This window comes from Meles meles, chromosome 6 (genome assembly GCF_922984935.1).
Source record: "Meles meles chromosome 6, mMelMel3.1 paternal haplotype, whole genome shotgun sequence".
Classification (NCBI taxonomy): domain Eukaryota; kingdom Metazoa; phylum Chordata; class Mammalia; order Carnivora; family Mustelidae; genus Meles; species Meles meles.
In genome coordinates this window covers 37,843,575-37,868,158 of record NC_060071.1, presented here as the reverse complement: position 1 = coordinate 37,868,158, position 24,584 = coordinate 37,843,575, and the positions used below count along the sequence as shown (strand labels likewise).

Here is a 24,584-nt window from a genome sequence, read left to right as displayed (position 1 = left end):
AGGATACTGGTTTAACTTTAGCAAAACCAAAATAAGCAAAACACAAGAACCTCCAAGTGTTAGCATACTGGGGCAAGATCCTAGTAGGAGGTAAATAATGAAACTGGAAACTTCATTTGATTATGAGGAACATAAACAATGCTCGGAGCATCACTGGCATACCCATAAGCCTAGACAGAGAACTGCAACTCAACTCCCATGAAAGTTGATTTCTGGTTTCCACCAGACTTAGGGTGTCTCTAAGTGAAGGGGTATTACTACTTTACTGTAAACTGAACTAAAGACTGGGAAGAGAAGAGGAATAGCTCTTTAAAAATTTTTTCCCTTTCCAATTTAAAAGCAGCAATTTTAGAAATTTTAAGAAGTACACATTTTGAAAAGTATAAAGAAATAAAAATCACCCATAAATCTACAGATCATAAATCTGTATAAATCTATAACATTGTTCACATTCAACATGTTTTTATAGGCTTTTTCTATGAATTTTTGTAAAAAGTTAAGATCATACTAACCATCCAATTTTGTACACTTATTTTCACTCAATGCTATATATAATAAGTATTTTTCTACGTCTTTAAAACTTAACGAATGAATAAAATTCAGCTGTGATGTTAATCAGTTTACCTAATCAGGCCCTTGTTTTGGATATTTAGTTGTATCATTTTCTCACTTTTATAAGAAGAAAGTGAGTAATGTACAGATCTTTACCTGCATTTTCTTTATTGACTTTTTAATTATCAAAGCAATGCATATGTAGTTTTTCTACCACTTACATGTCTTTTCAAATAATCAATTTTTCATTAATTCTGTTTTTATTTTTTCTTAAGATTTATTTATGTATTTGAGAGAGTGAGTGTGCTGGCAAGTGGGGAAAGAGGTGGGGGAGGGGGAAGAGAATCCTCAAGCAGACTCCCCGCTGAGTGGAGTCCAATGTGAGGCTCAATCTCAGGAACCTGAGCCCATGACCAGAGCCAAAACCAAGAGTCCAATACCCAACAGACTGAGACACCTAGGCGCCCCTCATTATTCTGTTTTTAACATCATTAATTCTTTTAGCTTCCTTCAGGATTATTATTATTTTTTTTTCTTTCTAACTTCTTTATTTTCTTTCCCTAACTTCTTTAAGAGTCTCATGCTCTACTGACTGAGCTAGCCGGGCACTGACTCCTAAGTTCTTTAGATAAATGTTTAGCTCCATTCATTTTCAGCCTTTATTCTTCTCTAACTGATGCATTTCAAAGGCTAAAATGTTTTCATTTAACATCATATAATTTGATTCTACAAGTTTTGAAATGTGGTATTTTTGCTATTATTTCAGTTCAAGGTAATTCCCATTATAAAACTGTCTTTTAACCTGTAGGTTATTTAGAAATGTGTATTCTGATTTCCAGACAGATGCAGATTTCTTGATTAATACTGAATAATTGAGTTAAAGCTTAACTGAATTTTGAACAGAAAACATGGGCTATGTAAATCCTTTGGAATCTGTTGACAATTGCCTTATGGATAGCATTTGGTCAATTTTTACAAATTTCCATGCATGCTTGTAAAGAACATGTGCTCTACAGTTATTGGGGGCAATGTTCTCCGAATGTCCATTAAATCAAATATGTTAATCACGTTGTTCAAGTATTTTATAGCCTTTTTAAATTACTCAAAAATATAGTAAAACTTCCCACTGTAATTGTGGAGTTGTAGTAATGTCAATTTTTGTTTTACAGGTTTTTAAGGCTATGCTAATAGGTGCATATAAATTAAATCAGCAAATTTATCTGAACATTTCTGATGAACTGAACTTTTTATCATTTTGAAATGATCCTCTTTATTTCTAGTATTGCTTCTAACCTTAGTCTTTTAGTCCTCAGTGGTTACTCTGGTTTTTATTTTAGTTAGTATTGATGTTGTTACCTATTCTCACTTTTTTACTTTTTAACTTTATGTAACCTTATGTTCAGATGTGTCCCTTGTAAACAACATATAACAGAACTTCATTTTTTTACTCAATCTGACAATCTTTGGCTTTTAACCAGAACAATTAGCACATTTGCATTTTATCACTGATAACACTGATGGCCATAATTATGAGCTCCCTTGAATTCATGCCCTTTACAATGTGATTCTGCAGCTGAGCGGACTACCTCCGTGACAGTATCAGTTCTCAGGCAAGGCCTCAGGAGTCCTTGCATGTTTTTCTCTCTTTAAACCCTGCCTCTCCCATGAAAACAAGCCCTGGCAGACTTGTGGAGCATGAGAGACCATGTGGAGCAAAGACAACTTGCCCTAAGGCTGCCTGCGAGCAGTTTATAGCTGGCCAACCCCCAAATAAGTGAGAGCCCTGGCTAGATCAGCACAGCTACCTACCCAACCCACAGGCGGCCCCAGATGCATGAGAACCCCAGCTGAAGGTACGGCCATCCAGCGGACCTGCAGACTCAGGGGAGAAAATGACTCTTGTTCTAAGCCATTGACTTTTGGTACAATTGGAATTGCTGATATAGTCATATTTAGGTTAAATCTGACATTTTCTTTTCTTTCAATTTGTCCCACATGTTCTATGTTTCTTTTCTCTTTCTCTTCTTTTCCATTTCTCCCCTCTTCCACCTTATAAGTTTAGAAGCTGTACACTCCTTATTCTTTGGTTACCATAGAAATGAGAATATGCACTCTAACTTACTAACATCTCAGGTTAATTACTGTAGCTCCTTCCTAGATAATACGAGGATCTAGAATACCTCCTACACTACACTGTTATAGTGTATGCTAATTCTATATATTTTAAAACCCACAACACATAATTATTGTTGCTTTATACAGTCAGTGTTCATTTGGCTTTATCCCACAAATTTGGTATTTTTCTTGCTTTTTTTTTTAAAAAAAGATTTTATTTATTTGACAGAGAGACAGCGAGAGAAGGAACACAAGAAGGGAGAGTGGGAGAGGGAGAAGCAGGTTTCACACCGAGCAGGGAGTCTGATGCAGGGCTCGATCCCAGGACCCTGGAATCATGACCTGAGCTGAAGGCAGACACTTAAGGACTGAGCCACCCAGGCGCCCCTTCTTGCTCTTTATTTAGGTCTTCTTGCAACTCAGATCATCTTTTGGGGGTCACTTTCCTTCTGCTTAATTACAGGTATTATCATTTCTTTTAGTGCAGGAATACTGGTGGGAAACTCTTAGCTTTTGTTTTTTATTATTTTGTTTTAAAGTGTCTTTATTTTATCTTCGTTCTTTTTTTTCTAAGATTTTGCCAGGTATCTAGACTGAGTAACATTTAAACTTTGACATTATTTTAAACTATCTACATATTATGAATTCAGGCTGCAAATCTATATGAGGATTGGCTTTCAGTTACACTTCTTAGAAATAACTTTGCCCCTTTTTTGCTCATACTAAGACAACTTTCCTTGGTAATTCCAGGTGAGATGAAAGGGAGGTTTATTTCTGACACCATCTTGGTGGTATAGCCATAGGGATTCTAGCTTAATTTTGGGAAGATCTCAACTTATATGCATATTTTAGAGGGGGTCCTAGGCTTTGATTTATAGCCTTCCCTCTTTGCAGCTAACAAAAGCAAAATTTAAGTTTCCCTAAAATGTCTCTAGGTTAAACACAGTTTAAGGTTCTTTCCATAGATCTTGGCCTAGTACTTCTGTACTTTTATGTTGTTTTCGTTTTTTATTTTATCCAAATTTTTAGTTGTTTTTATTGCAAGGAATTATCAAAACAGCCTAACGCACCATTATCAGAGAAGTCCAATGCATTCTCAATAAGAACTTTCAAATTGTACAAACATACACAGAGTAAAACTTGAAAACCACTCTTTAATCACTCAACCACCACTACTAACATCCACATCCTACCAGGTGTGTTCATCTTTTTAGCTCCCTTTCTATGTCTCCATATTTACACAAAAACACTAATTTTGTTGCTTTTAAAAATAACATCAGGTCATAATATAAAATAATTATTATTTTATTTAATAAACTGTCTCTGGATCATTTCAGATCAGAACAGAAAATCTACTTTAATCTTTTTTTCCTTTTTCTTCTTTTTCTATAGTTTTAAAATGACTGTAATGTACATAGTATCATATAGATACTACATTTATAGTTTAGAAGTACCATTATTTACTTAACTTTCCCTATTGTTAGGCATTTAATTACTTTCTGAAGTTGGGTTACTACAAACAATAATCACAGTCTAGACCTAAGTTTTCTGTGCCCACGTATGTGCATTTCAATAGGCTATATTCCCAGTACTAGAACTTCTGGGTCCAAAAATATGGCAGATATTGCTAAACTACTTCCTTCACAAGTCTGCATTAAGTCTTCCACCAATAGTGTAGAGTATATATTTCTCTAAACAGTAATAAACCCCTATTATTATTAGTTCTTAAATTTTTTAGTCGATCCCATTAGCGAAAATGAAACTTATTGTTTTAACTTAATTTTTACTTCTCTTTTACAAGTGAGTTGGATCTTTTCTTACAATATTTGGCCTTTGTGTGTGTGTGTGTAAAGTCTTTATATCCTTTGCTTTTACTTTCATGTTGATTGTCTTTTTCTTACTAAATTTGTAGGACTTCTTAAATCTGTTAAATGTGTTGCAAATACATTCTCCCTCTCTGTTCATGTCTTTTGACTTTATGATGTCTTTTATCATACAAAAGTTTTATATTTTTGTGAGCTAAATGTGTCAAAACTAAGAAAGTATTAGAAAATATAGTAGAATGATTTTATAAATTTGAGGTGATGAGTGCCTTCCTAGGATACAAAAATCATCTTGTTCAGTTTACTGAGATACCATACTGGGGTTGTTGATTAGAAAGTCAATAATTACATGATTTAATTAAAATAAATTGACATTTTCAGGGGCGGGTGGTTGGGTGGCTCAGTTGTTGAGTGTCTGCCTTCAGCTCAGGTCATGATCCCAGAGTCCTGGGATCAAGTCCTGCATTGATTGCTTGGCGGGAAGCCTGCTTCTCCCTCTCCCACTCCCCCTTCTTGTGTTACCTCTCTCACTGTCTTCTCTGTCAAATAAATAAATAAAATCTTAAAAAAATAAATTGACATTTTTATTAAGCCTCAGAATTCATTAACAATGCACATCTTTCCATTTTTAGACCTTTTTTAAATTCCTAATTTCACTGTTTACTTCATAGTTACTTTGTATCAGATGGATTTCCTGATGTTTTATTATTTTTATTGCCTTGATAAGTGAGATACTTTTCTAATACTATTTTTAAGAATTTATTATTTTAATGAAGAAATGCCAATTATTTTTGTACGCTAATATAGTATCTGGTTTCCTTGTTATATATTCTGATTAGCTATAAAAACAATATAATACTTGAATTCTTGGATTTTCCTTAGAAACTTATTGTTTCTAAGAGTCTATTTTTGCTTTTACTAGTCAACTATTCTTTTTTATTTCTTTAAAAGTTGCTTTAGCTTTACAAATTTCTTGACTCCATCTTCTTGTCTATGACTTTGAAGTTAAACATCTTTTTTTAAGTTTAAAGGCACTTGTATTTTGTTTTCTGAGAAACTGGTTCTCCTGTTTCTTTGTGTTTCCTATTTCAACTGGGTAAAATTTTGGCTCATTACTTTCTAATTTTATGATATGACTAGAGAAAGTGATCTGTTCAAGTATGTTTTTTGGGAACCATGGAGTTTTTCTTTGAGTTTAATATATGTCCAATTTTTGTAGATATTTCATAGGTGTTTGAATAGAATTTGTTTCAAATTGGGAATAAGAGTCTGGGAATAAAATTATAAATCCATTTATTTGACAAAATGCATTAACTGTGTTATTCAAATCCTCCATATTTCTCTCTTTTTGTTTATTTGATCTACTGATTAGATTAATATCTATCACAATAACTGTGAATTTGTCAATGTATACTTGTACTTGTTGATATATTTAGGATCTTAGTTACATTAAGTTTCATAATTATGATATTCTTTGGCAGATTGTAGCTTTTGGTCATCAATTCTATTATCACTAATACTAATATTTCCAGATTTGTTTGTTGCTGTTGTTGGCATTTCCCTGTTATATAGTTTCATCCCTTTATTTTCAAACTTTATATATTGCTTTCTTCAGAAGTATGTCTCAAAGACAACATGTAACTCAATTTTAACCCTGATAGCCACTATCTATTAATAGGAGAATTCCATTCATTAATATTTATTATAACTAACATGTTTATTTTTCTTTTTTCTTCTCTTCCAGGCTTTTGTTGAACTTTTTTCTTTTTAGTGGTTTAGAATCTGTACTTCTAGCTTTCTTCCTACTGGTAGCCCTTAAAATTTAAATATACACAGTTAAAAATATTTTTTTTCATTAACTTTTGGTCCTAATTAGTAACTATTATTACTCCTAAGTCGGGGGGGAAAAACTTCGGAAATTTTAACTTCCTTTCCCTTAGGAATTTCTGGAATTTTTATTTTTGGGTCACTAAATTTTTCCTTATGCATTAATATTTTTGATAAGTATAATTTTTAGATTCACATTTTATTTTTTATTATTTTAATTTTTAATTCCTTAATTATGAGAATATTTTAAAAATTAACATATAATGTATTATTTTTTTCAGGGGTACAGGTCTGTGATTTATCAGACTTACACAATTTACAGCACTCACCATAGCACGTACCCTCCCCAATGTCCATCACCCAGCCATCCCATTCCTCCCACTCCCCTTCACACCAGCAACCCTCAATTGGGTTTCTAAGATCAAGAGTCTCTTATGGTTTGTCTCCCTCTCTGGTTTCATCTTGTTTCATTTTTCCCTCTAATTGTTACTTAGCTCCACACCATCAGTTTTTAAATTCAATGCTTCTTCTTTGTCGCACTCACTGTTCATTTTGTAGCAGTCCCTCCTTCAGTACTTTTTTCTCAAGTGATTCCATAGGGTTTTTTATGGGATTTAGAGTCTACCAATCAGACACACTTGGGTAAGATCTGAAATCAGAACTGAGCCAATTGGGAGGTAGAGGTAGCACACAGATATCCATTTTTGGGGGTACAAATTACAAATTTGTAATTGTAAATTCTTTTCTAGTGCAACAGAAATTTCATAAAAATGATAGAAATTAAAGATTACCTGACATCACCCAGAATTGAAATCAGACGGTACTGGGGTAACTCAGAAGATGCGACATGTGCTAGGATTCCAAAGAGCCTTTCAGCCATTATCATATCATTCTGTGTCACCTGAAGAGATACAATGGAGAGGGGTCACAATGACACTGTCTCTAGCTTGATACAATTAACACAATTACAAAGAAATTTCTAAGTATTTTCTTTTAGCCCGGGGAAGTACCTTCTCCTGGGCTGCAAGAGAGAGTTCTGATTGACATCTCTTTCTTCCCGAACTTAATTGAAATGAAGATGTACAAATGTGGCTTCTAGTGATGGAGGATGACTGAGGTGACGAGTTCACTCTGACTCAAAGCAATGTTCCCTGAGAATTATACTTGAGGCAACTTAAATTCTTAATGAATTTTTTTCAAAAATCCTACAGTTTCTTGGAGTAGAATGATTTAGGGGGAAAATTCTCAAGTGTCAATGGAATAGATTCACTGTAATCATGTGTCAAAGGTAAGCCAAGATCTTGTTCATACCTTGATTCTATAAGAATAACACTGTCCCTTTCTGAGAGATGAAACATGAGATAAGCAAGGATACTCCTGTTCATTCTAAAATTATGTCTACCTTGCTCTCCACAAGGAACAACGGTCACAGGTATTCTTTGTGAGGGCTTATCCTCATGTTAACCAAGAAGGTACTAAAAGCTAAAAGTGGGGTTTGGATTAATATCTGTGCCTATTTTCTTTAATATAAGATGTGGTTGCTTGTCCTTGCATTTTGAATACTATTCATTTGTCTACATAATCTGTAGTTCCTAAGCAGGGGCCATTTTGGCCACTAGGGAACATCTGACCAATGTCTGGAAACATTTTTGATTATGACAGTTGGCAGAGGGGAGCTACTAGAAACTAGTGGGTTGAAGCCAGGGGTGCTGCTAAACACCCTCATTGCACAGGACAGCCCCCACAACAAAGGACTACCTGGCCCCAAATGTCAACAGAGCCGAGGTGGAGAAACCCTGGTATAGTCAAATGTTGGAACTTAAAAACATTCACTAATGCTAGCTGCAATACATTTTACAGGCCTGCTCCGAAAAATAAACCCACAATTCCCAAGCATCTTACACACATGACTCAGTATAGTCTCACACTTTTCCTAAGACCTTCAGAGTTAAGGAAGCTGCTGTTTGCTCAGATCTTTCCTTCTGCTGACAATTAAGTTACTTGATCTAACATAGTCACCTAGTGGCCACTGCAGGCCACTACTCCATCTTTTCTTCTTGATGCGCACAATTCAAATTTAATTCTTCCGCAAGTGATATTATTCTCTCTCATACACAAAGAGATGTAGATATATAGTATAATATTACTCCATATTGTCAAGGTTGAGATAAGCAGCTTTATTTTAGATTGTTAATAAAGGGTCAAATATCCTGGGCATTGACATTTTAGGAAATTTTAAATCAGAAGAAGTTATATTGATATTTGATATTTGATATATTGATATTTTAAATTAGAAGAAGTTATATTGGTTCTTTATAATTCTTCTTTATTTATGTAATTATACTGCACCATTCCTCCTATTTCAAGGTTCTATCATAATTAGTACATCTCTAGTAGTGATCCATGTCTGGGTAAATATACTACTTAGGTTAATGAGGTCAACAGTTTGGCCATTAATGAAGGAGAATACTTACCCATAGTCAAAATCACTATTCTACTTCCAGACCAAGGTAGCTTTGGAAAGCTTTGGGACTAATTATTAGGTCTGATCAATGACTCACAACCTCTCTGGGAAGTACCAAGAGAATACACAAGAGTACACAAGACTGAAACAAATCTCTTGGGAACTAGCTGGAGAAATTAGTAGTCTGAAGGTTCCAGATTTGTCCCACATTTTTGACTCATGAGCCTACCATGGTTGATGCTAATTTCACTTGTACACTGACTTGGAGATCTCCAGTCTCTTAACACTCTACGAGATTGTTAGAATGCTAGGCCAGAGGTACTTGTAGAGCATCAGCTGCAGGGAAATACAGTTGCTATTATCATGGTGGCAAATTTGATTATAGCTCATTTTACAATAAGAAGGTTTTCTGAATTTTAAGAGATAATTGTAATAATATTAACAGCATATTAGAGAACTTTTTTCTTTGGAGGATTTTTAAATTCAGTGCAGGAATTCCACAGGAGAGGAAGTATAGTTTCTCTCTTTTCTTCCAAAATAGTATTTAGAGAACATGGTCTTTGGATAGCAGGAAAATTATTCCTGTGACAAGCTTAGCAAAATCAATCTGAAAAATAACCTCTCACTAATAATATTCCAGCCCTGAGTTATACAGAGCAGGTAATTCACAAGCAGCTGTTACAAACTATTAACAAAGCAGTCCAGACACTTACATATGTTTGTTTTACTTCCTTTTTTTCTCATTTTTACTTTCTCTTCTTTTGCCTTTCTTCCTTATTTCTCCTTCTCATCTTTTCTTTTAAAATTATTCTTCTTTCCCTGCATACATTCTTTATTTTTTCTCACTTTATTCCTCCCTCTACCATGACCTTTATCAACTGAACTTTGCGTACTACTTCCCCATCCTTCTCATGTGTCTGGCAGTTTGCAAAACACTTTGAAGAATACTAAGATCATAGTTCCTACATAGGTGTTCTTTTTTTTTTTCTGAACTGTCATCCTACCAACATTTTACTTTTCTGAATGTTTACAAAGAACAGCAAAAGCATTTGCTATTCACCATGATTTGGCTGTTATTTTTAAAGTCCCTTTAGTGCTTTAGAAGTTTTTTGATTGATCTTTAGCTTTTTAACATTGTAAATGTCAAGATTTGGGGAAAATCCATATCTCTCAAAAGTTCTTTCATGATTACTGAATTTCCTGACCATTATTATGACTACTTCTCCTAAAAAGGAATATTTTGATTTTACAGCTAGCTTATATTTAGCTTACCTCTGTTCCGTTTATTTTCTGCATACTAAAATGGCTCAGCCTAAACAGTACATAGTATTTCCAGAGTGTGAAATTGACAACTGGATTTCCTTGCGGATCAATTGTCAACTGGTCGACACGGCGCAGTTGAGCTAGGGCATTAAACTGCTGCAGCATGACAAGATTTGTTTCCTTGAATTTAAGGTGCTGCAACAATAAAACACAAAAGAGAGCTGAACATTGAATCTAACCATCTTAAAATATTAACATTAAAGCTTCAGTGACCATTCCCCAAGAAGTCTGTAAACTTTAGGTTTAACTAGTATGTTTTCAATTATATTAAACCAACTGCATCTACCAAATTTACTTAATTTTAGTCCATCTGATACATCACTGATGAAATCCATTAATCCACCCAGTATTGAATTCAAAGTGATTCCCCATCTGCAAAGGATGTCTCCCATTTACTAGCAAACTAAGCTCCTCAAACTTAAATAAATATACAATAATTCAGACTTTCAGGCATTACGATGATTTTACATGCTTTATACTGAAATTGAATCTACAAAGGAAAGATTAGAAATAAAACTTTGAACTTTATGAATACAGGGCTCACGATGGTTCTGAGAAGAACCGATTAGTTGTTATTACCTGTATCTTGCCAATTACTATTCAGGCTAGTTAAACTGGCCATGGGACAAGAAAATCACTAAAACTGAAATGTTACTGTAAGTGTTTTCTGTGTAACTGGAAGCTCTTTTTTTTTTTTTTAAAGATTTTATTTATTCATTTGACAGAAAGAGAGATCACAAGTAGGCAGAGAGGCAGGCAGAGAGAGAGGAGGAAGCAGGCTCCCTGCGGAGCAGAGAGCCCGATGTGGGGCTCGATCCCAGGACCCTGAGATCATGACCTGAGCCGAAGGCAGCGGCTTAATCCACTGAGCCACCCAGGCGCCCCTGGAAGCTCTTTTCTGAACATACTGTCTCCATTTCCATCTGTCTTCTTTAGTGAGGATAAGGTGGTAAAAGAAAAAGAACTACAAGAGGGCAGGTGAAGGAAATCACTTGGCTAACAGAGAAAAACATAACAATAATAAAAACTCAAGGGAGAACTCACAGTTTCTGCAAATAACGTACTGATAAGTAATGTATTAGTACCCAAAACAGCTAATTGGAAAAACTCAAAAAAGCTAATTTCTCAACCTTAAAAAAAAATTCAATTCTAGTATAGCTAACATACAGTATTATATTAGTTTGAGGTGTACAATACAGTGATTCAACAATTCTGTACATTACTCAGTGCTCATCACAGTAAGGGCACTCACAATCCCTTTCACCTCTCTGGTAGCCATGTTTGTTCTCTATAGTTAAGAGTCTTTTTTTGATTTGTCTTCTTTTGCCTTTATATATATCACATATATCCTGATATATATCACATATACATACACACAGTGGAGTATTAGCAGTCATAAAAAGAAAGAAATCTTGCCATTTTTAACACACACACACACACACACACACACACACCCATTCTTCTGTGGACTGACATCGTCTTTATCCATTCATCTGTGGATGGATACTTGGACTGTTTCCATAGTATGGCTATTATAAATAATGCTGCAATAAATATAGCAAAGCATATATCTTTTCAAATTAGTCTCTTCATATTCTTTGAGTAAATACCTAGCAGTGCAATTACTAGATAGTAGAGTTGTTCTATCTTTAATTTTTGGAGAAGTCTCCATACTTCTTCCCACAGTGGCTCCAAATTTGCATTCCCACCAGCAGTGCACAGGCCTTCATTCCTTTTCCTCACATCCTAGCCAACACCTTTGTTTCTTGTCTTTTTGATTTTAGCCGTTCTGACAGGTGTGAGGTGATATCTCATTGTGTTTTTGATTGCATTTCCCTGCAGATGAGTGATGTTGAGCATCTTTTCATGTGTCTATTGGCCATCTGCTTGTCTTTGGAGAAATGTCTGTTCATGTCTTCTGCCCATTTTTTAATTAGGTTATTTGTGTATCTGGTGTTCAGTTGTATAAATTCTTTATACATTTTGGATACTGACCCTTTCCTGGATGTCATTTGCAAATATCTTCTCCCATTCAGTAGGTTGCCTTTTAGTTTCATTGATTGTTTCCTTTTTTGTGCAGAAGTTTTTTTATTTTTATGTATTCCCAGGAGTTTATTTTTGCCTTGCCTAAGGAGACCTATCTAGAAAGAAGTTGCTTCAGCCAATGTGAATCAAGTTATTGCCTTTGTTCTCTTCTAGGATTTTTGCGGTTTCAGGTCTCACATTTAGGTCATTAATCCATTTTTGAGTTTATTCTTGTTTATAGTGTTAAGAAAGTGGTCCAGTTTCATTCTTTTGCATGTAGCTATCTAGTTTTTCCAACAATATTTGTTAAAAAGACTGTCTTTTTCTCATTGACTATTCTTGCCTCCTTTGTCAAACATCAACTATTTTTTTTAAAGATTTTATTTATTTATTTGACAGAGATCACAAGTAGGCAGAGAGGCAGGCAGAGAAAGAGGAGGAAGCAGGCTCCCTGCGGAGCAGAGAGCCCGATGTGGGGCTCGATCCCAGGACCCTGGAATCATGACCTGAGCCGAAGGCAGAGGCTTAATCCTCCGAGCCACCCAGGCGCCCCAAACATCAACTATTTCTATGTTATTCTATTCCATTGATTTATGTGCCAATACCACAGTGTTTTGATTACTACAACTTTGTAGTATATCTTGAAATCTGGGATTGTGATACCTCCAGTTTTTCAACTCTTCTTTTTCAAGACCGCTTTAGCTATTTGTTTTTAATGGTTTCATGCAAATTTTAGGATTGTTTGTTCTAGCTCTGTGAAAAATGCTGATAGTGTTTTGATAGGGATTGCATTAAATCTGTAGATTGCTTTAGGTAGTATGGACATTTTAACAATATTTTTTCTTCCAGTCCATGAGCACAGAATACCTTTCCATTTCTTTGTGTCATCTTCAACTTCTTTCATGAATGTTTTATAGTTTTCAGAGTACAGGTCTTTCACCTCCTTGGTTAAATTTATTCTTAGATATTCTATCATTTTTTATGCCATTGTAAATAGGATTGTTTTCTTAATTTCTTTGCTACTTCCTTATTAGTGTATAGAAATGCAATGGATTTCTATATATTGATTTTGTATCCTGCAACATTACTGAATTCATTTATCAGTTCTAGTAGTTTCTGGTGGAATCTGTTGGGTTTTCTTTTCTTTTTTTTTTTTTAAGATTTCATTTATTTATTTGACAGAGAGATAGAGAGCACAAGTAGGCAAAGCAGCAGACAGAGGGAAAGGGAGAAGCAGGCTCCCAGCTGAGCAGGGAGACTGATGTGGGGCTCGAGCTCAGGACCCTGGAATCATGACCTCAGCTAAAGGCAGTTGCTTAACCAACTGAGAGAGGCACCCCTCTGTTGGGTTTTCTATGTATAGTATCATATCTTCTGCAAAAAGTTAAAATTTTACTTCTTCCTTACCAATATGGATGCCTTTTATTTTCTTGTCTAATTGTGGTAGCTAGGCCTTCCAATATTCGTGAATAAAAGTGGCAAGAGTGGACATCCTGGTCTCATTTCTGACCTCAGGGGAAAAGCTCTCAGTTTTTCACCACTGAGTATGATATTAGCTGCGGGTTTTCATATATGACTTTTATTATGTTGAGGTACGTTCCCTCTAAAACTACTTTGTTGAGGGTTTTTATCATGAGTGGATGTTGTATTTTGTCAAATGCTTTATTTGCATCTATTGAAATGATCTTATGATTTTTATCTTCTCTCTTGTTGAGGTGATGTATCACGTTGATTGATCTGTGAATACTGAATCTTCTTTGCAATCCTGGACTTAAATCCCACTTGATCATGGTGAATGATTTTTTTTTTTAAATGTATTGTTGGATTTGGTTTGCTAGTCTTTTGTTGTTGATGAGTTTTGCATCTATGTTCATCAAAGATATTGGTCTGTAGCTCTCTTTTTTTGTATATCTTCATCTGGTTTTGGTATCTGGGTAATGCTTGCCTCATATGATGGATTTGGAAGCTTTCCTTCCTCTTCTATTTTTTGGAATAGTTTGAGAAGAATAGGTATTAACTTGTCTTTAAATGTTTGGTAGAATTCACCTGTGAAACTGTCTGATCCTGGACTTTTGTTTATTGGGAGGTTTTGATTACCGATTCAATTTTGCTGCTGGTAATCAGTCTGTTCAAATTTTCTATTTCTTCCTGATTCAGTTTTGGTAGTTTATATGTTTCTAGGAATTTATACATTACTCCTAGGTTATCCAGTTTGCTGGCATATAATTTTTTTATAATATTCTCTTATAATCCTTTGTTCTTTCTGTGGTTTCGGCTGTTTTTTTTCCTCTTTCATTTCTGATTTTGAGTCCTCTCACTTTCTCTCTCTCATGAATCTGGCTAAACATTTATTAATTTTGTTGTTTTCTTCAAAGACCCAGTTCCTGGTTTCATTCATCTGTTCTATTGTTTTTTATTTCTATTTCACTTAACTTTGCTCTAATCTTTATTATTTCCTTCCTTCTATTCATTTTGGGGTTTTGTTCTTTTTCTAGCTCAGGTTATTGGAGATTTCTCTTGCTTCCTGAGGTAGGCCTGTACTGCTTTAAACTTCTTAGAACAGCCTTTACTGCCTCCTAAAGATTTTGGACCACTGTGTTTCATTTTCATTTGTCTCTGTGTATTTTCTTTTTTCCTCTTTGATTTCTTGGTTGACCCATTCATTTTTTAGTAGCATGTTATTTAACCTTCATGTATTTGTGTTCTTTCCTGATTTTTTCTTGTGGTTGACTTCTAGTTACACAGTGTTGTGGCCAGAAAAGATGCATGGTATGACTTCAGTCTTTCTGAATTTGTTGAGACTTGTTTTGTGGCTTAATATGTGATCTCTTCCAGAGAATGTTCTTTCTGCACTTGAAAAGAATGTGTATTCTGCTGTTTAGGATGAAATGTTCTGAATATATCTGTTAGATCCATCTGGTCCAATGTGTCCTTCAAAGCCTCTTTTTCCTTGACGATTTTCCATTTGGATGATCTATCCATTGATGCAAATGGGGTTTTAAAGTCCCCTACTATTATTGTACTACCATTGATTACTTCCTTTATGTTTGTTTTTAGTTGCTCTATGTATTTGGGTGCTCCCATGTTGGGTGATAAATATTTACAACTGTTACATCTTGTTGGATTTTTCTCTTTATTATTATATAGTATCTCTGACTTTTGTTACAGTCATTGTTTTAATGTCTATTTTGTTTGATATAAGTATTGCTACCCTAGCTTTCTTTACATTTTCATTCACATGATAAACGCTTTTCCACCCCTTCACTTTCAATCTGCAGCTGTCTTTAGGTGTGAAAAGAGTCTGTTGTAGGCAGCATATAGACAGGTCTCACTTTCATCACCCTGTATCTTTTGTTTGGAGCACAGTCCATTTCCATTCAAAGTAATTATTGATAGGTAGTACTAATTGGCATTTTGTTGCATGTGTCATGTTTTAGCAGTTCCTCCTGTTCCTTCCTTCTCTTGCTCTTTTTGCTCATGATTTGCTGACTTTCTTTAGTGATATACTTGGATTTCTTTCTATTTTTTTTCTTTGCATATCTATTACTGATTTTTGATTTGTGATTGCCATTAGAGTTACACATAACATCTTATGCATATTTCAGTCTCTATTAAGTAGATGTTTGCTTAAGTTTGAACCCACTATAAAAGCACTGAAATTTTACTCCTCTCCCCTCCACATTTTAGGTATATTGTGTCATACTATACATCCTTTTTTTGGAGTCTTTGACAGATTTTTATGGATATACTTAATTTTACTGCTTTTGTGCTTCCTGCTTTTCTTACTCCTGCTTATAGTCTTTCCTTTCCAGTCAGAGTCCCCTTTAACATTTCTTGTAAGGCTATTTTAGTGGCCATGAATTCATTTAAATTTTTGTTTGTCTGGGAATTTCTTTATCTCTCCTATTCTGAATGATAGCCTTGCTGAATAGATTATTCTTGGTTGCAGGTCTTTTTCTTTCAGCACTTTGAACATATCATGCTTTCTGCCCTGCAAAGTTTCTTCTGAAAACATCAGCTGGTATCCCTTGTATGTAACTGTTTTCTCTTCTCCTGCTGTTTGCAAAATTCTCTTTTTACCATGACTTTTTGCCATTTTAATCACTATGTGTCTTGGTGTGGACCTCTTTGGGTTGATTTTGTTGTGGGGTCTCTATGTCTCCTGAAGCTGGATTTCTGTTTCTTTCCCAGATTTGGGAAGTTTTCAGCTATTATGTCTTGAAATAAATTTTCTGGCCCCTTTTCTCTGTCTTCCTCTTCTGGGGTTTCTACTGTATGAACATTATTATGATTAATGGTGTTGCTAAATTCTCTTAGTCCATTTTCATTTTTTATTATTATTTTTCTCTCCCCTGTTCAGCTTGATTGCTTCCCCCACTCTCTCCTCCAGATTGCTAATCTGTTCTTCTGCTTCTTCTAGTCTACTATTTATTCCATTTAGTGTATTTTTAATTTCAATTACTGAGTTCTTCATCTCTGATTGGTTCCTTTTTATGTTTTTTTAAATCTCTTTGTTGAGGGTCTCACTGAGGTCTTCCACTCTTTTCTCAAGTCCAGTGAGTATCTTTATGACAATTACTATAAATTCTCTATCAGATACATTACTCATCTCCATTTCACTTAGCTCTCTTGTGATTCTGTCCTGTTCTTTCATTTGGGACATATTTCTCTGGCTCCTATTTTGTCTAACTCTCTGTGTCTGGGTTTTTTATGTCTTGAAAAAGTCAGCTCATCTCCTGCTCTTGAAAGTAGCCACGTTACAAAGAGGTCCTGTAGTGCCCTTGCAGAGCAATGTCCCCTGTTCACCAGCAGTGCTTCAGTGGTGTCTCTTGTGTGTGTTGCACGTGCCCTACTATTGTGGCTGAGCTGTGTTTGCTTTCATTCCAGCCATCTGCAATGGCTCTCTTTGCCTGTTGTGGGCAGAGTATAGTCCCTGTGTTGTTAGTGGGCCAGTCTGAGGCCACCATGGGCTTGAATTGAGTCAAACCAGGTGTTTGTCAGAGACTCAGTAGCACTGAACTGCAGGGCACTTTCCCTGTGTTGTCCCTTGAGAAGCTTTCATTGGTAGGCAAGGCAAGGTCAGACCCAGTATCTGCCCCCAGCCCATTGCTCGTGCCACAGACTTGTGTGTATGTTTATGTTCCTCCTGCCCAGGTCAGGAGTCACCTTGGAGTGGTGTTGGCCCCTTTTGGGTCTACCTGCACAGTGCCAGGCTTGTGGCACTGCTTTGAATGGGCTATATGAGAAGGGCAGGTCCTATGGGAGAGTGCAGGTGCAGGGCTCATGGTGCCAGCAAGGTCTGCATCCATCCACTGCAGGAGGGGACCTGCAGCAACTCAGGAAACCTCCTGCCCAGGCAAGGATGGAGGGGACATGTTCACAGAAGTATGCAGGGATGGGGCATGCTGTTCACAAGGTAGGTGGAGAATGTTGGTGTTGTGCTAGTTTCTGCAGGTGTCTGTATCTAGGCTGTGAAGTGGGAGAGGGAAATGGCACCCGCTAGCTCTTTTGTTCTTGGAATGATCTCCAAAGATCCCTGCCCCTCTGGCACATACTCTTCTGAGACCAGTAAAAAAATCTCCTTCCCATATATCCCAGATATTTTTCAAACTGCTGCTTCTATACTGTATGTCAGTGGAGAGGTTTGTTGTGCTATCTCTTTAAGGGTGGGAATTCAGTTTTCTCTTGTGTACTGGCTCTCCCAGAGCTGAGTTCGCTTATTTTTAAATTTCCAGGTATTAAGCCCTACTGGTTGGAAGAATTCATGGAGTTAGGCCCCTCTGGGTTTTAGAGCCAAATGTTCTAGGGATTCATCTTCCTAGTGCACATCCCCATGCCTGGGTTGTCTGCCATGCGGGTCTGTTCCTCTCCTCTCCCATGGACAGTTCCATGGGTCTGTTCATCTTCTGACCCGTCTCTGCCTTCCCTACCCTCTTCGATGTGGCCTCTTTTTTACATTTAGCCATGGAGAGTCTGTTCTGCCAGTCTTCAGGTCACTGTCTGGGTTATTACACTGATGTGGGTGTTTTCTAGCTGTATCCACAGGACGAGGCGAACTTAGGATCTTCTTATTCCACCACTTTCCCCTTCTCGAATTAATTTTAAGTGAGCTACTAAAATTATTTTAAGTGTTGTTAGGGAACTACTATAAAAATTATCTATAAATGTACATTCCTGATGAATGCTTTATAAAGTGACAACACATAATTTGAATAAAATTATATTAGTCCTTTATACTCCCTAAAGAATCATTTGATAGAGAGATAATTTCTAATATAAACAGAAAACTGCAAGGCCACTTATGAATACTAATTTAAATCCCAGATCCAGAAAAATCAACACAAAACCTTGGTCTCCCTCCCAGATAGAAACTGCATAAATAAAAGTTAAAACAGGTCTTTGGCCTGAAAACAGAAGTCATGACTGAGAATTATTCAAATATACTACTAAAAGGAAATGTTTACCAGAGAATTAGGAAATTTAATCTTCAATTTGGGAAGCACTTGGACGATTTCATCAAATTCTATGAAAGCGAAGGACACTGTTGTCACCATTCCTGCTGTTTGAACACTCCAATTCCGATCTAGAGATTCCAGGGCTCCCGAGCCATACAGGGAAAGTGTGTCCCCATCCACTTCAACAAGGTGTGTATCTGTGACAGATAAACCTTGTAAAGCATTGCTGAGTCCTGAGTCCAGAGACCTGGAAAATGCAACATATAATTTTAATTAAAGTCTTATCATGAAAAGAAAACAACAGATAATAAAACCCTGTTTTGACAAAGGTATTTGAAATTTTATATTCTCTCTCTCTTTTTTTTTTTTTGCTTCAATAACTAAACCCAGAACACCAAAGATTAAATTTCAATAGGATATTGGGAAGTTTTGTATTCTTCTAGTTACACAATTTAATTCAAAAAGAGGCACATGTGAACAAAAAAAGACCACTTTAAACCCAAATTATTTATATCAATTAAAGATAGTGGATATCCTATTTAGTTTTAAAACAATCAATTTAGTATATCATGGATATCTTTTTGGGGGGGGATATCTTTTCATGTTAGTACAAATATGTTTTCCTAATCTACAAAGTATTCCACTATCTAGCAGAAAAAAAACCCTGAATTTTACCAAACACTATTTCTATATTAAGAACCATGTAATATAAAAATATATTTGTAAAACACTTGGGAAGACACATAATTACTGTTAATAATAGTTTACCTCTCAGAAGCTAGATTAAGGGGTAACTTCAACTTTCTATTTTTTAAAACCTCAATGTTGTCTGACATTTTCAATTGTATACTATAGTTACAAGAAGTAAAATTAATAAAGATTCCTTCTCCATTTTGAAATTTGAAATGATGAAAAATAATTCACTATTTAATCTCTCTCTCTCTACATATGTATATACACACACACACATTCACAAAATCACTTCACATACTCTGCTGAAAATGATAACTGTTGCTATTTCCAAAGCAGGGGCCACATTTTCTGCAAAAGGTACTCAAATGATAGCCAGAGAAGAAAAGAAATAGCTCAATCCAACTCGAATTTTCTGATTTGTGAATAGAGACATAACTATTTATTTTACCCAATCTTAAAATTCAAACAGTGCTTGCTTTTGTTCTTTATGTTTTCATTCTGCTGTTTTTGCTTTCTAGCGGTATTTATTTGCCCTTACTAATGTTATTACTTTGCCTTCCTTTGTGCTCCTGTGAACTTTTGTATACTCCTCCAATATATTACTTCTCTTACTACATCATAATTATATGTTTACAATTTGTCTTCTCTATCAGTGAATTCCTTGAGGCTAAAGACTATATTTCCTCATCTCTGGGGCTCTGGGGCCTGGTAATGGGCTTTCCACAATGTGTGTTGAATAAATGAATTACTAAAGATCTTCCAATTTTTTATATTGTTGATACTGGAGGAGAAGAATGACAAACGATTACCTTGTTATTTTACTATGTTTTACTGGACAATGTGCACTTCTGTCGGAGGCACCAGTTAACCTGTAACACATCTGTGTATACAATGACAAGCAGGGTAATAACAGTCAATTTGAAGTGACTACGCAATCAAGAAAATACAGAGAGTCTTTATTTTTGCCAGACTAGTGCTTAAGACAATGATGATTATATGACAGTAGTTAGACATTCAACGAGCAGTAGTATTTGAACAACCTATAATCCTATATAGGTAAAAGCTGATAACAGAAGGAAAATAAGACAGAATTAAGAGTTCCTTATATTGTACTTTGTGTGATAGCTTTGTGTTGAGCTACGTAAAGCACACAATCATTTCTGGAATAAGATAAAGGATCAGAGTTCTATTTCACTGCCACTGAAATAGAGAAAGCTTGCTGAAGAGTGCATACCCCTGTTACAGCACTTAGCACACTGTATGGTGATTACCTGTTTGTCTGTCTCTCACCAAACACTGTGATTCTTGGGCACTCTAACTTTGTCATATTAGTAGATCCAGCATCTAGCACAGCTCCTAGCGCATGTTGTATGCAGTAAATATTTCTTGAAAGAATTAAGGAAGTGAGATAATTATGAAGTTTTTAATGACGGCCTATTAAATCTTAAGAAGGGTGTTCTGAGTATAAGCTGTGGTTTGAGCAAAGGGACAGAATCAGTGATACAGATACAGTTTATAAGGGTTAGCCAGGTTTTCTCAGGTGAGGCAAAGGCAAATAATAAAGAAATAAGGTCAAGAAACAAACAAACAAAAACCCTAGCTAGTTGATACAGTGATGCCTACTGACCATGATACCCACCAAGCCAAGTTCATTTTAACGTAAAGATGATAGGGAATCAGAGCTATGAATAAATCCTTTGGAAGTGTCTTGCCTTTCTTGTTCTTCTCCATATGATTAAAAGTTAAAGAATATAAACTCCAAGATAAAAGTCTTTCATCAGAAAGAGATTATTTATTTTGCATAAAGTTTTCTCAAGCAAACTATTGAGAAAATAAGTGAAATAATAAATAAGCCTACACTCAGCAAAATAGTAATACGGTTACAAAAAAAAAAAAGCAGAAATCCTCTCTAACCTCTATAGATTTCACATGGGCATTCTATAAAAACAAATGGTGGGTTTTCTGGGCTATAGAAAGGTTCATCTTTCCAAACAGGAAATGTAGCACCTGTTAAACAGGTCACACAATAGCTAACGCATTTCAGTTATTTTCTGAAAGAGGCTTGAATTTTGCCTCAAACTCTGGAGCCTGTTCTTCAGGGAAGGTATGCTCTGATTTTCATAAAAAATTACTTGGAAAGTTTACTAAAAATGTATGATGGGGACTGTCTCTCCAGTTTTCCTTGTGTGCTTGGCTGGTGTGTCCACATTTTTTTTGCAGCCATACATACACACATATTATTTCATTTGTTCATTTATTCAGCAAACATTTGCTGAAAGTCCATTATATACAGGGCACTGCTAAGGATTCTGGCATAAGCAACTAATTCATTTGTATTGATAAGGACATTCCATACAGCAATCACATACAATTGAGTATATAAAAAATTTTCCTCACTTTTATAGGACTATAGTCCTAGAAATATAGCTGCTCTAATCATACTCTGCAATTAATTTAAGAAACACATGAAATATAATTAAACTGAAATGATCTCAACCTCTCTTAACCAAATAGGTTTATCTGTAGAACTTACTATGTGTCAGGTATTATGACAGGCACTGGGGATACAAAGATAAATAAATGAAGACTTACTGGCCCTTAAAGAGGACCCAATATGGATGAAGGGTAGAGAACAAGACAAATATATATATTAATTGTAACACAATATGCTCAGTTTCATATAATGAGTATTTAAGTGATATACTATGAGAATACAGAGGAAGGAATTTTTCTAGTGGGGAGAAGTCAGTTTTCAAAAGGAGGTAGTATTTGAACTGGTCCTTCAAAGAGGAACAGTAGAATATCACCAGAAGTAGAAGAAGGAAGCAAGCTTCAGGTGAGAAAAACTAAATGAAGAAAGCAATAGAAGCTTAATTACATAAAACATATTAAAGTACAAACAATTTCAATATGGCTAAAACACTGAAACACAAGGAAGAGTCATAGCTGAAGATGAAGCTGAAACATCAGATTTTATCCTATATAGTTGAAGAGCAGAAAAAGCAATAAAAGAGCAAAATAAAAAGGTAATGGGGCCACATTTGATGCACATTTTTAAGCACCTTCAATGTGCCATGCATGAAGCGAAGTGTTGGTGCTGGTTACAAAGATGAACAAGGCATTTCTTGATCCTCAAGGATCCATCTCGGACAGATAAGTTGGCCAGCTTTGTGGAAGATGTAGCAGGGAGAGGTGGGTTGGAGAGAGATTAGTAGGAAAAGCTGTGCTATGATGTAGACTAGAGAGAGGAGGTCATGGTAGTAGAAATGGAATGGGCAAGAACATCAGACAGACCTTAGTTCAGATCCCAGATCTGCCAATGATAAATAGAGGACTTGGGGAACAAGTTATCTAGTTTCTTTGTAGTTTCAGTTTCTTGTACATAAATAGTGATTATAATACATATTTTTTCAAAGTTGTTATAGACTGGAAATATTCTGGAATATATACTGGAAATAAAAACTGTATTTCATGCTCAGCTCAATACAATTTAGTGATAATTATTAGTAAAAGAAGAGAACATAGATATAACACATTTAAGAAAAAATAAAAGCAGAACTTAGTGACTGATATTGGGGAATAAAGGAGAGGAAAGAACCAAATGTGGCTCAAGTTTTTAGAGTAGGTGACTGGATCAAGTTGTTTTCAACCCCTGTCTACTCTAAATTAACATTCTGAGAAATGTGGCATTCTTCTATGGAGGATCTGTGTTTTAAAATTTGTTTTCCCATGAAGCCCAATACATTTCCTTGTATATTTGCCACCTCAAATATTTATAGAACAGTAGGCAGTCTGCCATCAAATGGGAATTCTCTTTAAGACCTTCACAATCAAGTGGTTAATTACAAGTAAGAATATTCATTTAATCAATTTGATCTTTATATAGAATGAGTCAGAAAAATATTCTATGCCTTCTTGATTAATATAGGACTCTATGAAAAGGCAGGTAATTAATTTAATGCAATAAAGTAACGAGTCCCTGGAAGCCACGGTAAAAAAAGAATATACTCTTAAATGCCTAGATGGAAGAAAAAGACAATATTTTAGAGGATTACAGGGTTTTTTGGTGTGTTTTTAAAAATCTTTAGGCTTTCTATAACAAGCTAGAACAGAAGGACTTAAAATATTTCGGAAGATTCTTTTCCCGATGAATAAGTGGTGCTGATTCCTATAATAAGGTATTTTATGAATTTCTATTACAACATTCATAGGTGTGGAAATTCATTTTAAGCATTATATTTTATTATGGTAGTGTTGGCTAAAGTACCACAGTCTTCATAGACAGGAAATGACCAAAAATAAACCAGCTTCACTGCATGCATCCAATGTAAGCAAAGAAAACATTACACCAAGTACTTTCCCATTTCTGGCAGGGAAAAGAAATCTGCAATATGTCGTTTTACTGTAGAGCTGTCCCAAGTACAGTGAAAAGTGAAATCATTAATGGGATATACCAAAGTTTTACAGAATTTCCTCTCTTTATGTGCGTATAATTTTTTCATGGATACTTGTTTCCAGGCATTTAGTTACACACCCATAAGCCAAAGGTCACAGACACTCTAACACAAGAATTAGCCACTTTTTTGGCACTATGAAAAACTAAAGACTATAAATGGGAATTGTTGAAAATGGAAAAACTTATGTAGTATTAAAAAACAAATTGAAACCCTCAGGAAGGGACTTTGTGACCCTTTAGCTTTCTACCTTCAGAAAGAGTAAGGCTTATATCATTTTAGAAAGATGAAATTTAATTATATTTTTAAAGACAGAGAATATAGTAACACAACTTCTAAAATTTAAAACATTTCACTGTGTACTTTCAGATAACCTAGCACAAAAACTGAACATGTGTTTGAAATCTCCCTCTAAAACCCCGCTGAAGTAATTCTGATGCAAACCACAAAAGCAAGTATAACAGCTGGGGGTAGGGGATGGACAATCTGCTGTAAGAAGCTTCAGAAAATTCCTGGAAGCTGGAAAGTAAAGAATGCTGAAAGACGAAGAAAAACAAAGGAAGTTATTGCTTGGAATATGCACTAGATACAAGAATAAAGATGATAGCCAAACTGCCCATTAGGACTTTTGGAAAGGAAAGAACAGATATGACAGAAGACGGGAGTGGAAGTAAGACTAAATACAGGGGCTTTAATTGAAGATCTGTAAAAGGACCCTACCCCCTATTTCTCCCACTGTCAATAACACAGGCCGAGTGGCATTGCAGCTCAGTGGGAGAAGAAAAGAATACTCAATATGTAGCAGTAGGGCAACTGGTTTTTCCTATAGGAGAAAAATAAACAAATTAGACCT

The 24,584-nt window shown here is 35.4% G+C and overlaps 1 protein-coding gene across 3 annotated transcripts in view; it reads right to left on the bottom strand.

Annotated features, from left to right (window-relative positions):
- The window catches only part of LRRC49 (leucine rich repeat containing 49), a 154,452-nt gene that overhangs the window by 11,083 nt on the left and 118,785 nt on the right, over nucleotides 1–24,584 (bottom strand). For all 3 annotated transcript variants that reach the window (XM_046009596.1, XM_046009597.1, XM_046009598.1), the window contains 3 exons: nucleotides 18,594–18,831; nucleotides 10,054–10,239; nucleotides 7,109–7,218 (listed from right to left, as the gene is read on the bottom strand). In XM_046009596.1, coding sequence (XP_045865552.1) covers nucleotides 7,109–7,218; nucleotides 10,054–10,239; nucleotides 18,594–18,831 — 534 coding nt within the window. The remainder of the gene's footprint in view (nucleotides 1–7,108; nucleotides 7,219–10,053; nucleotides 10,240–18,593; nucleotides 18,832–24,584) is intronic.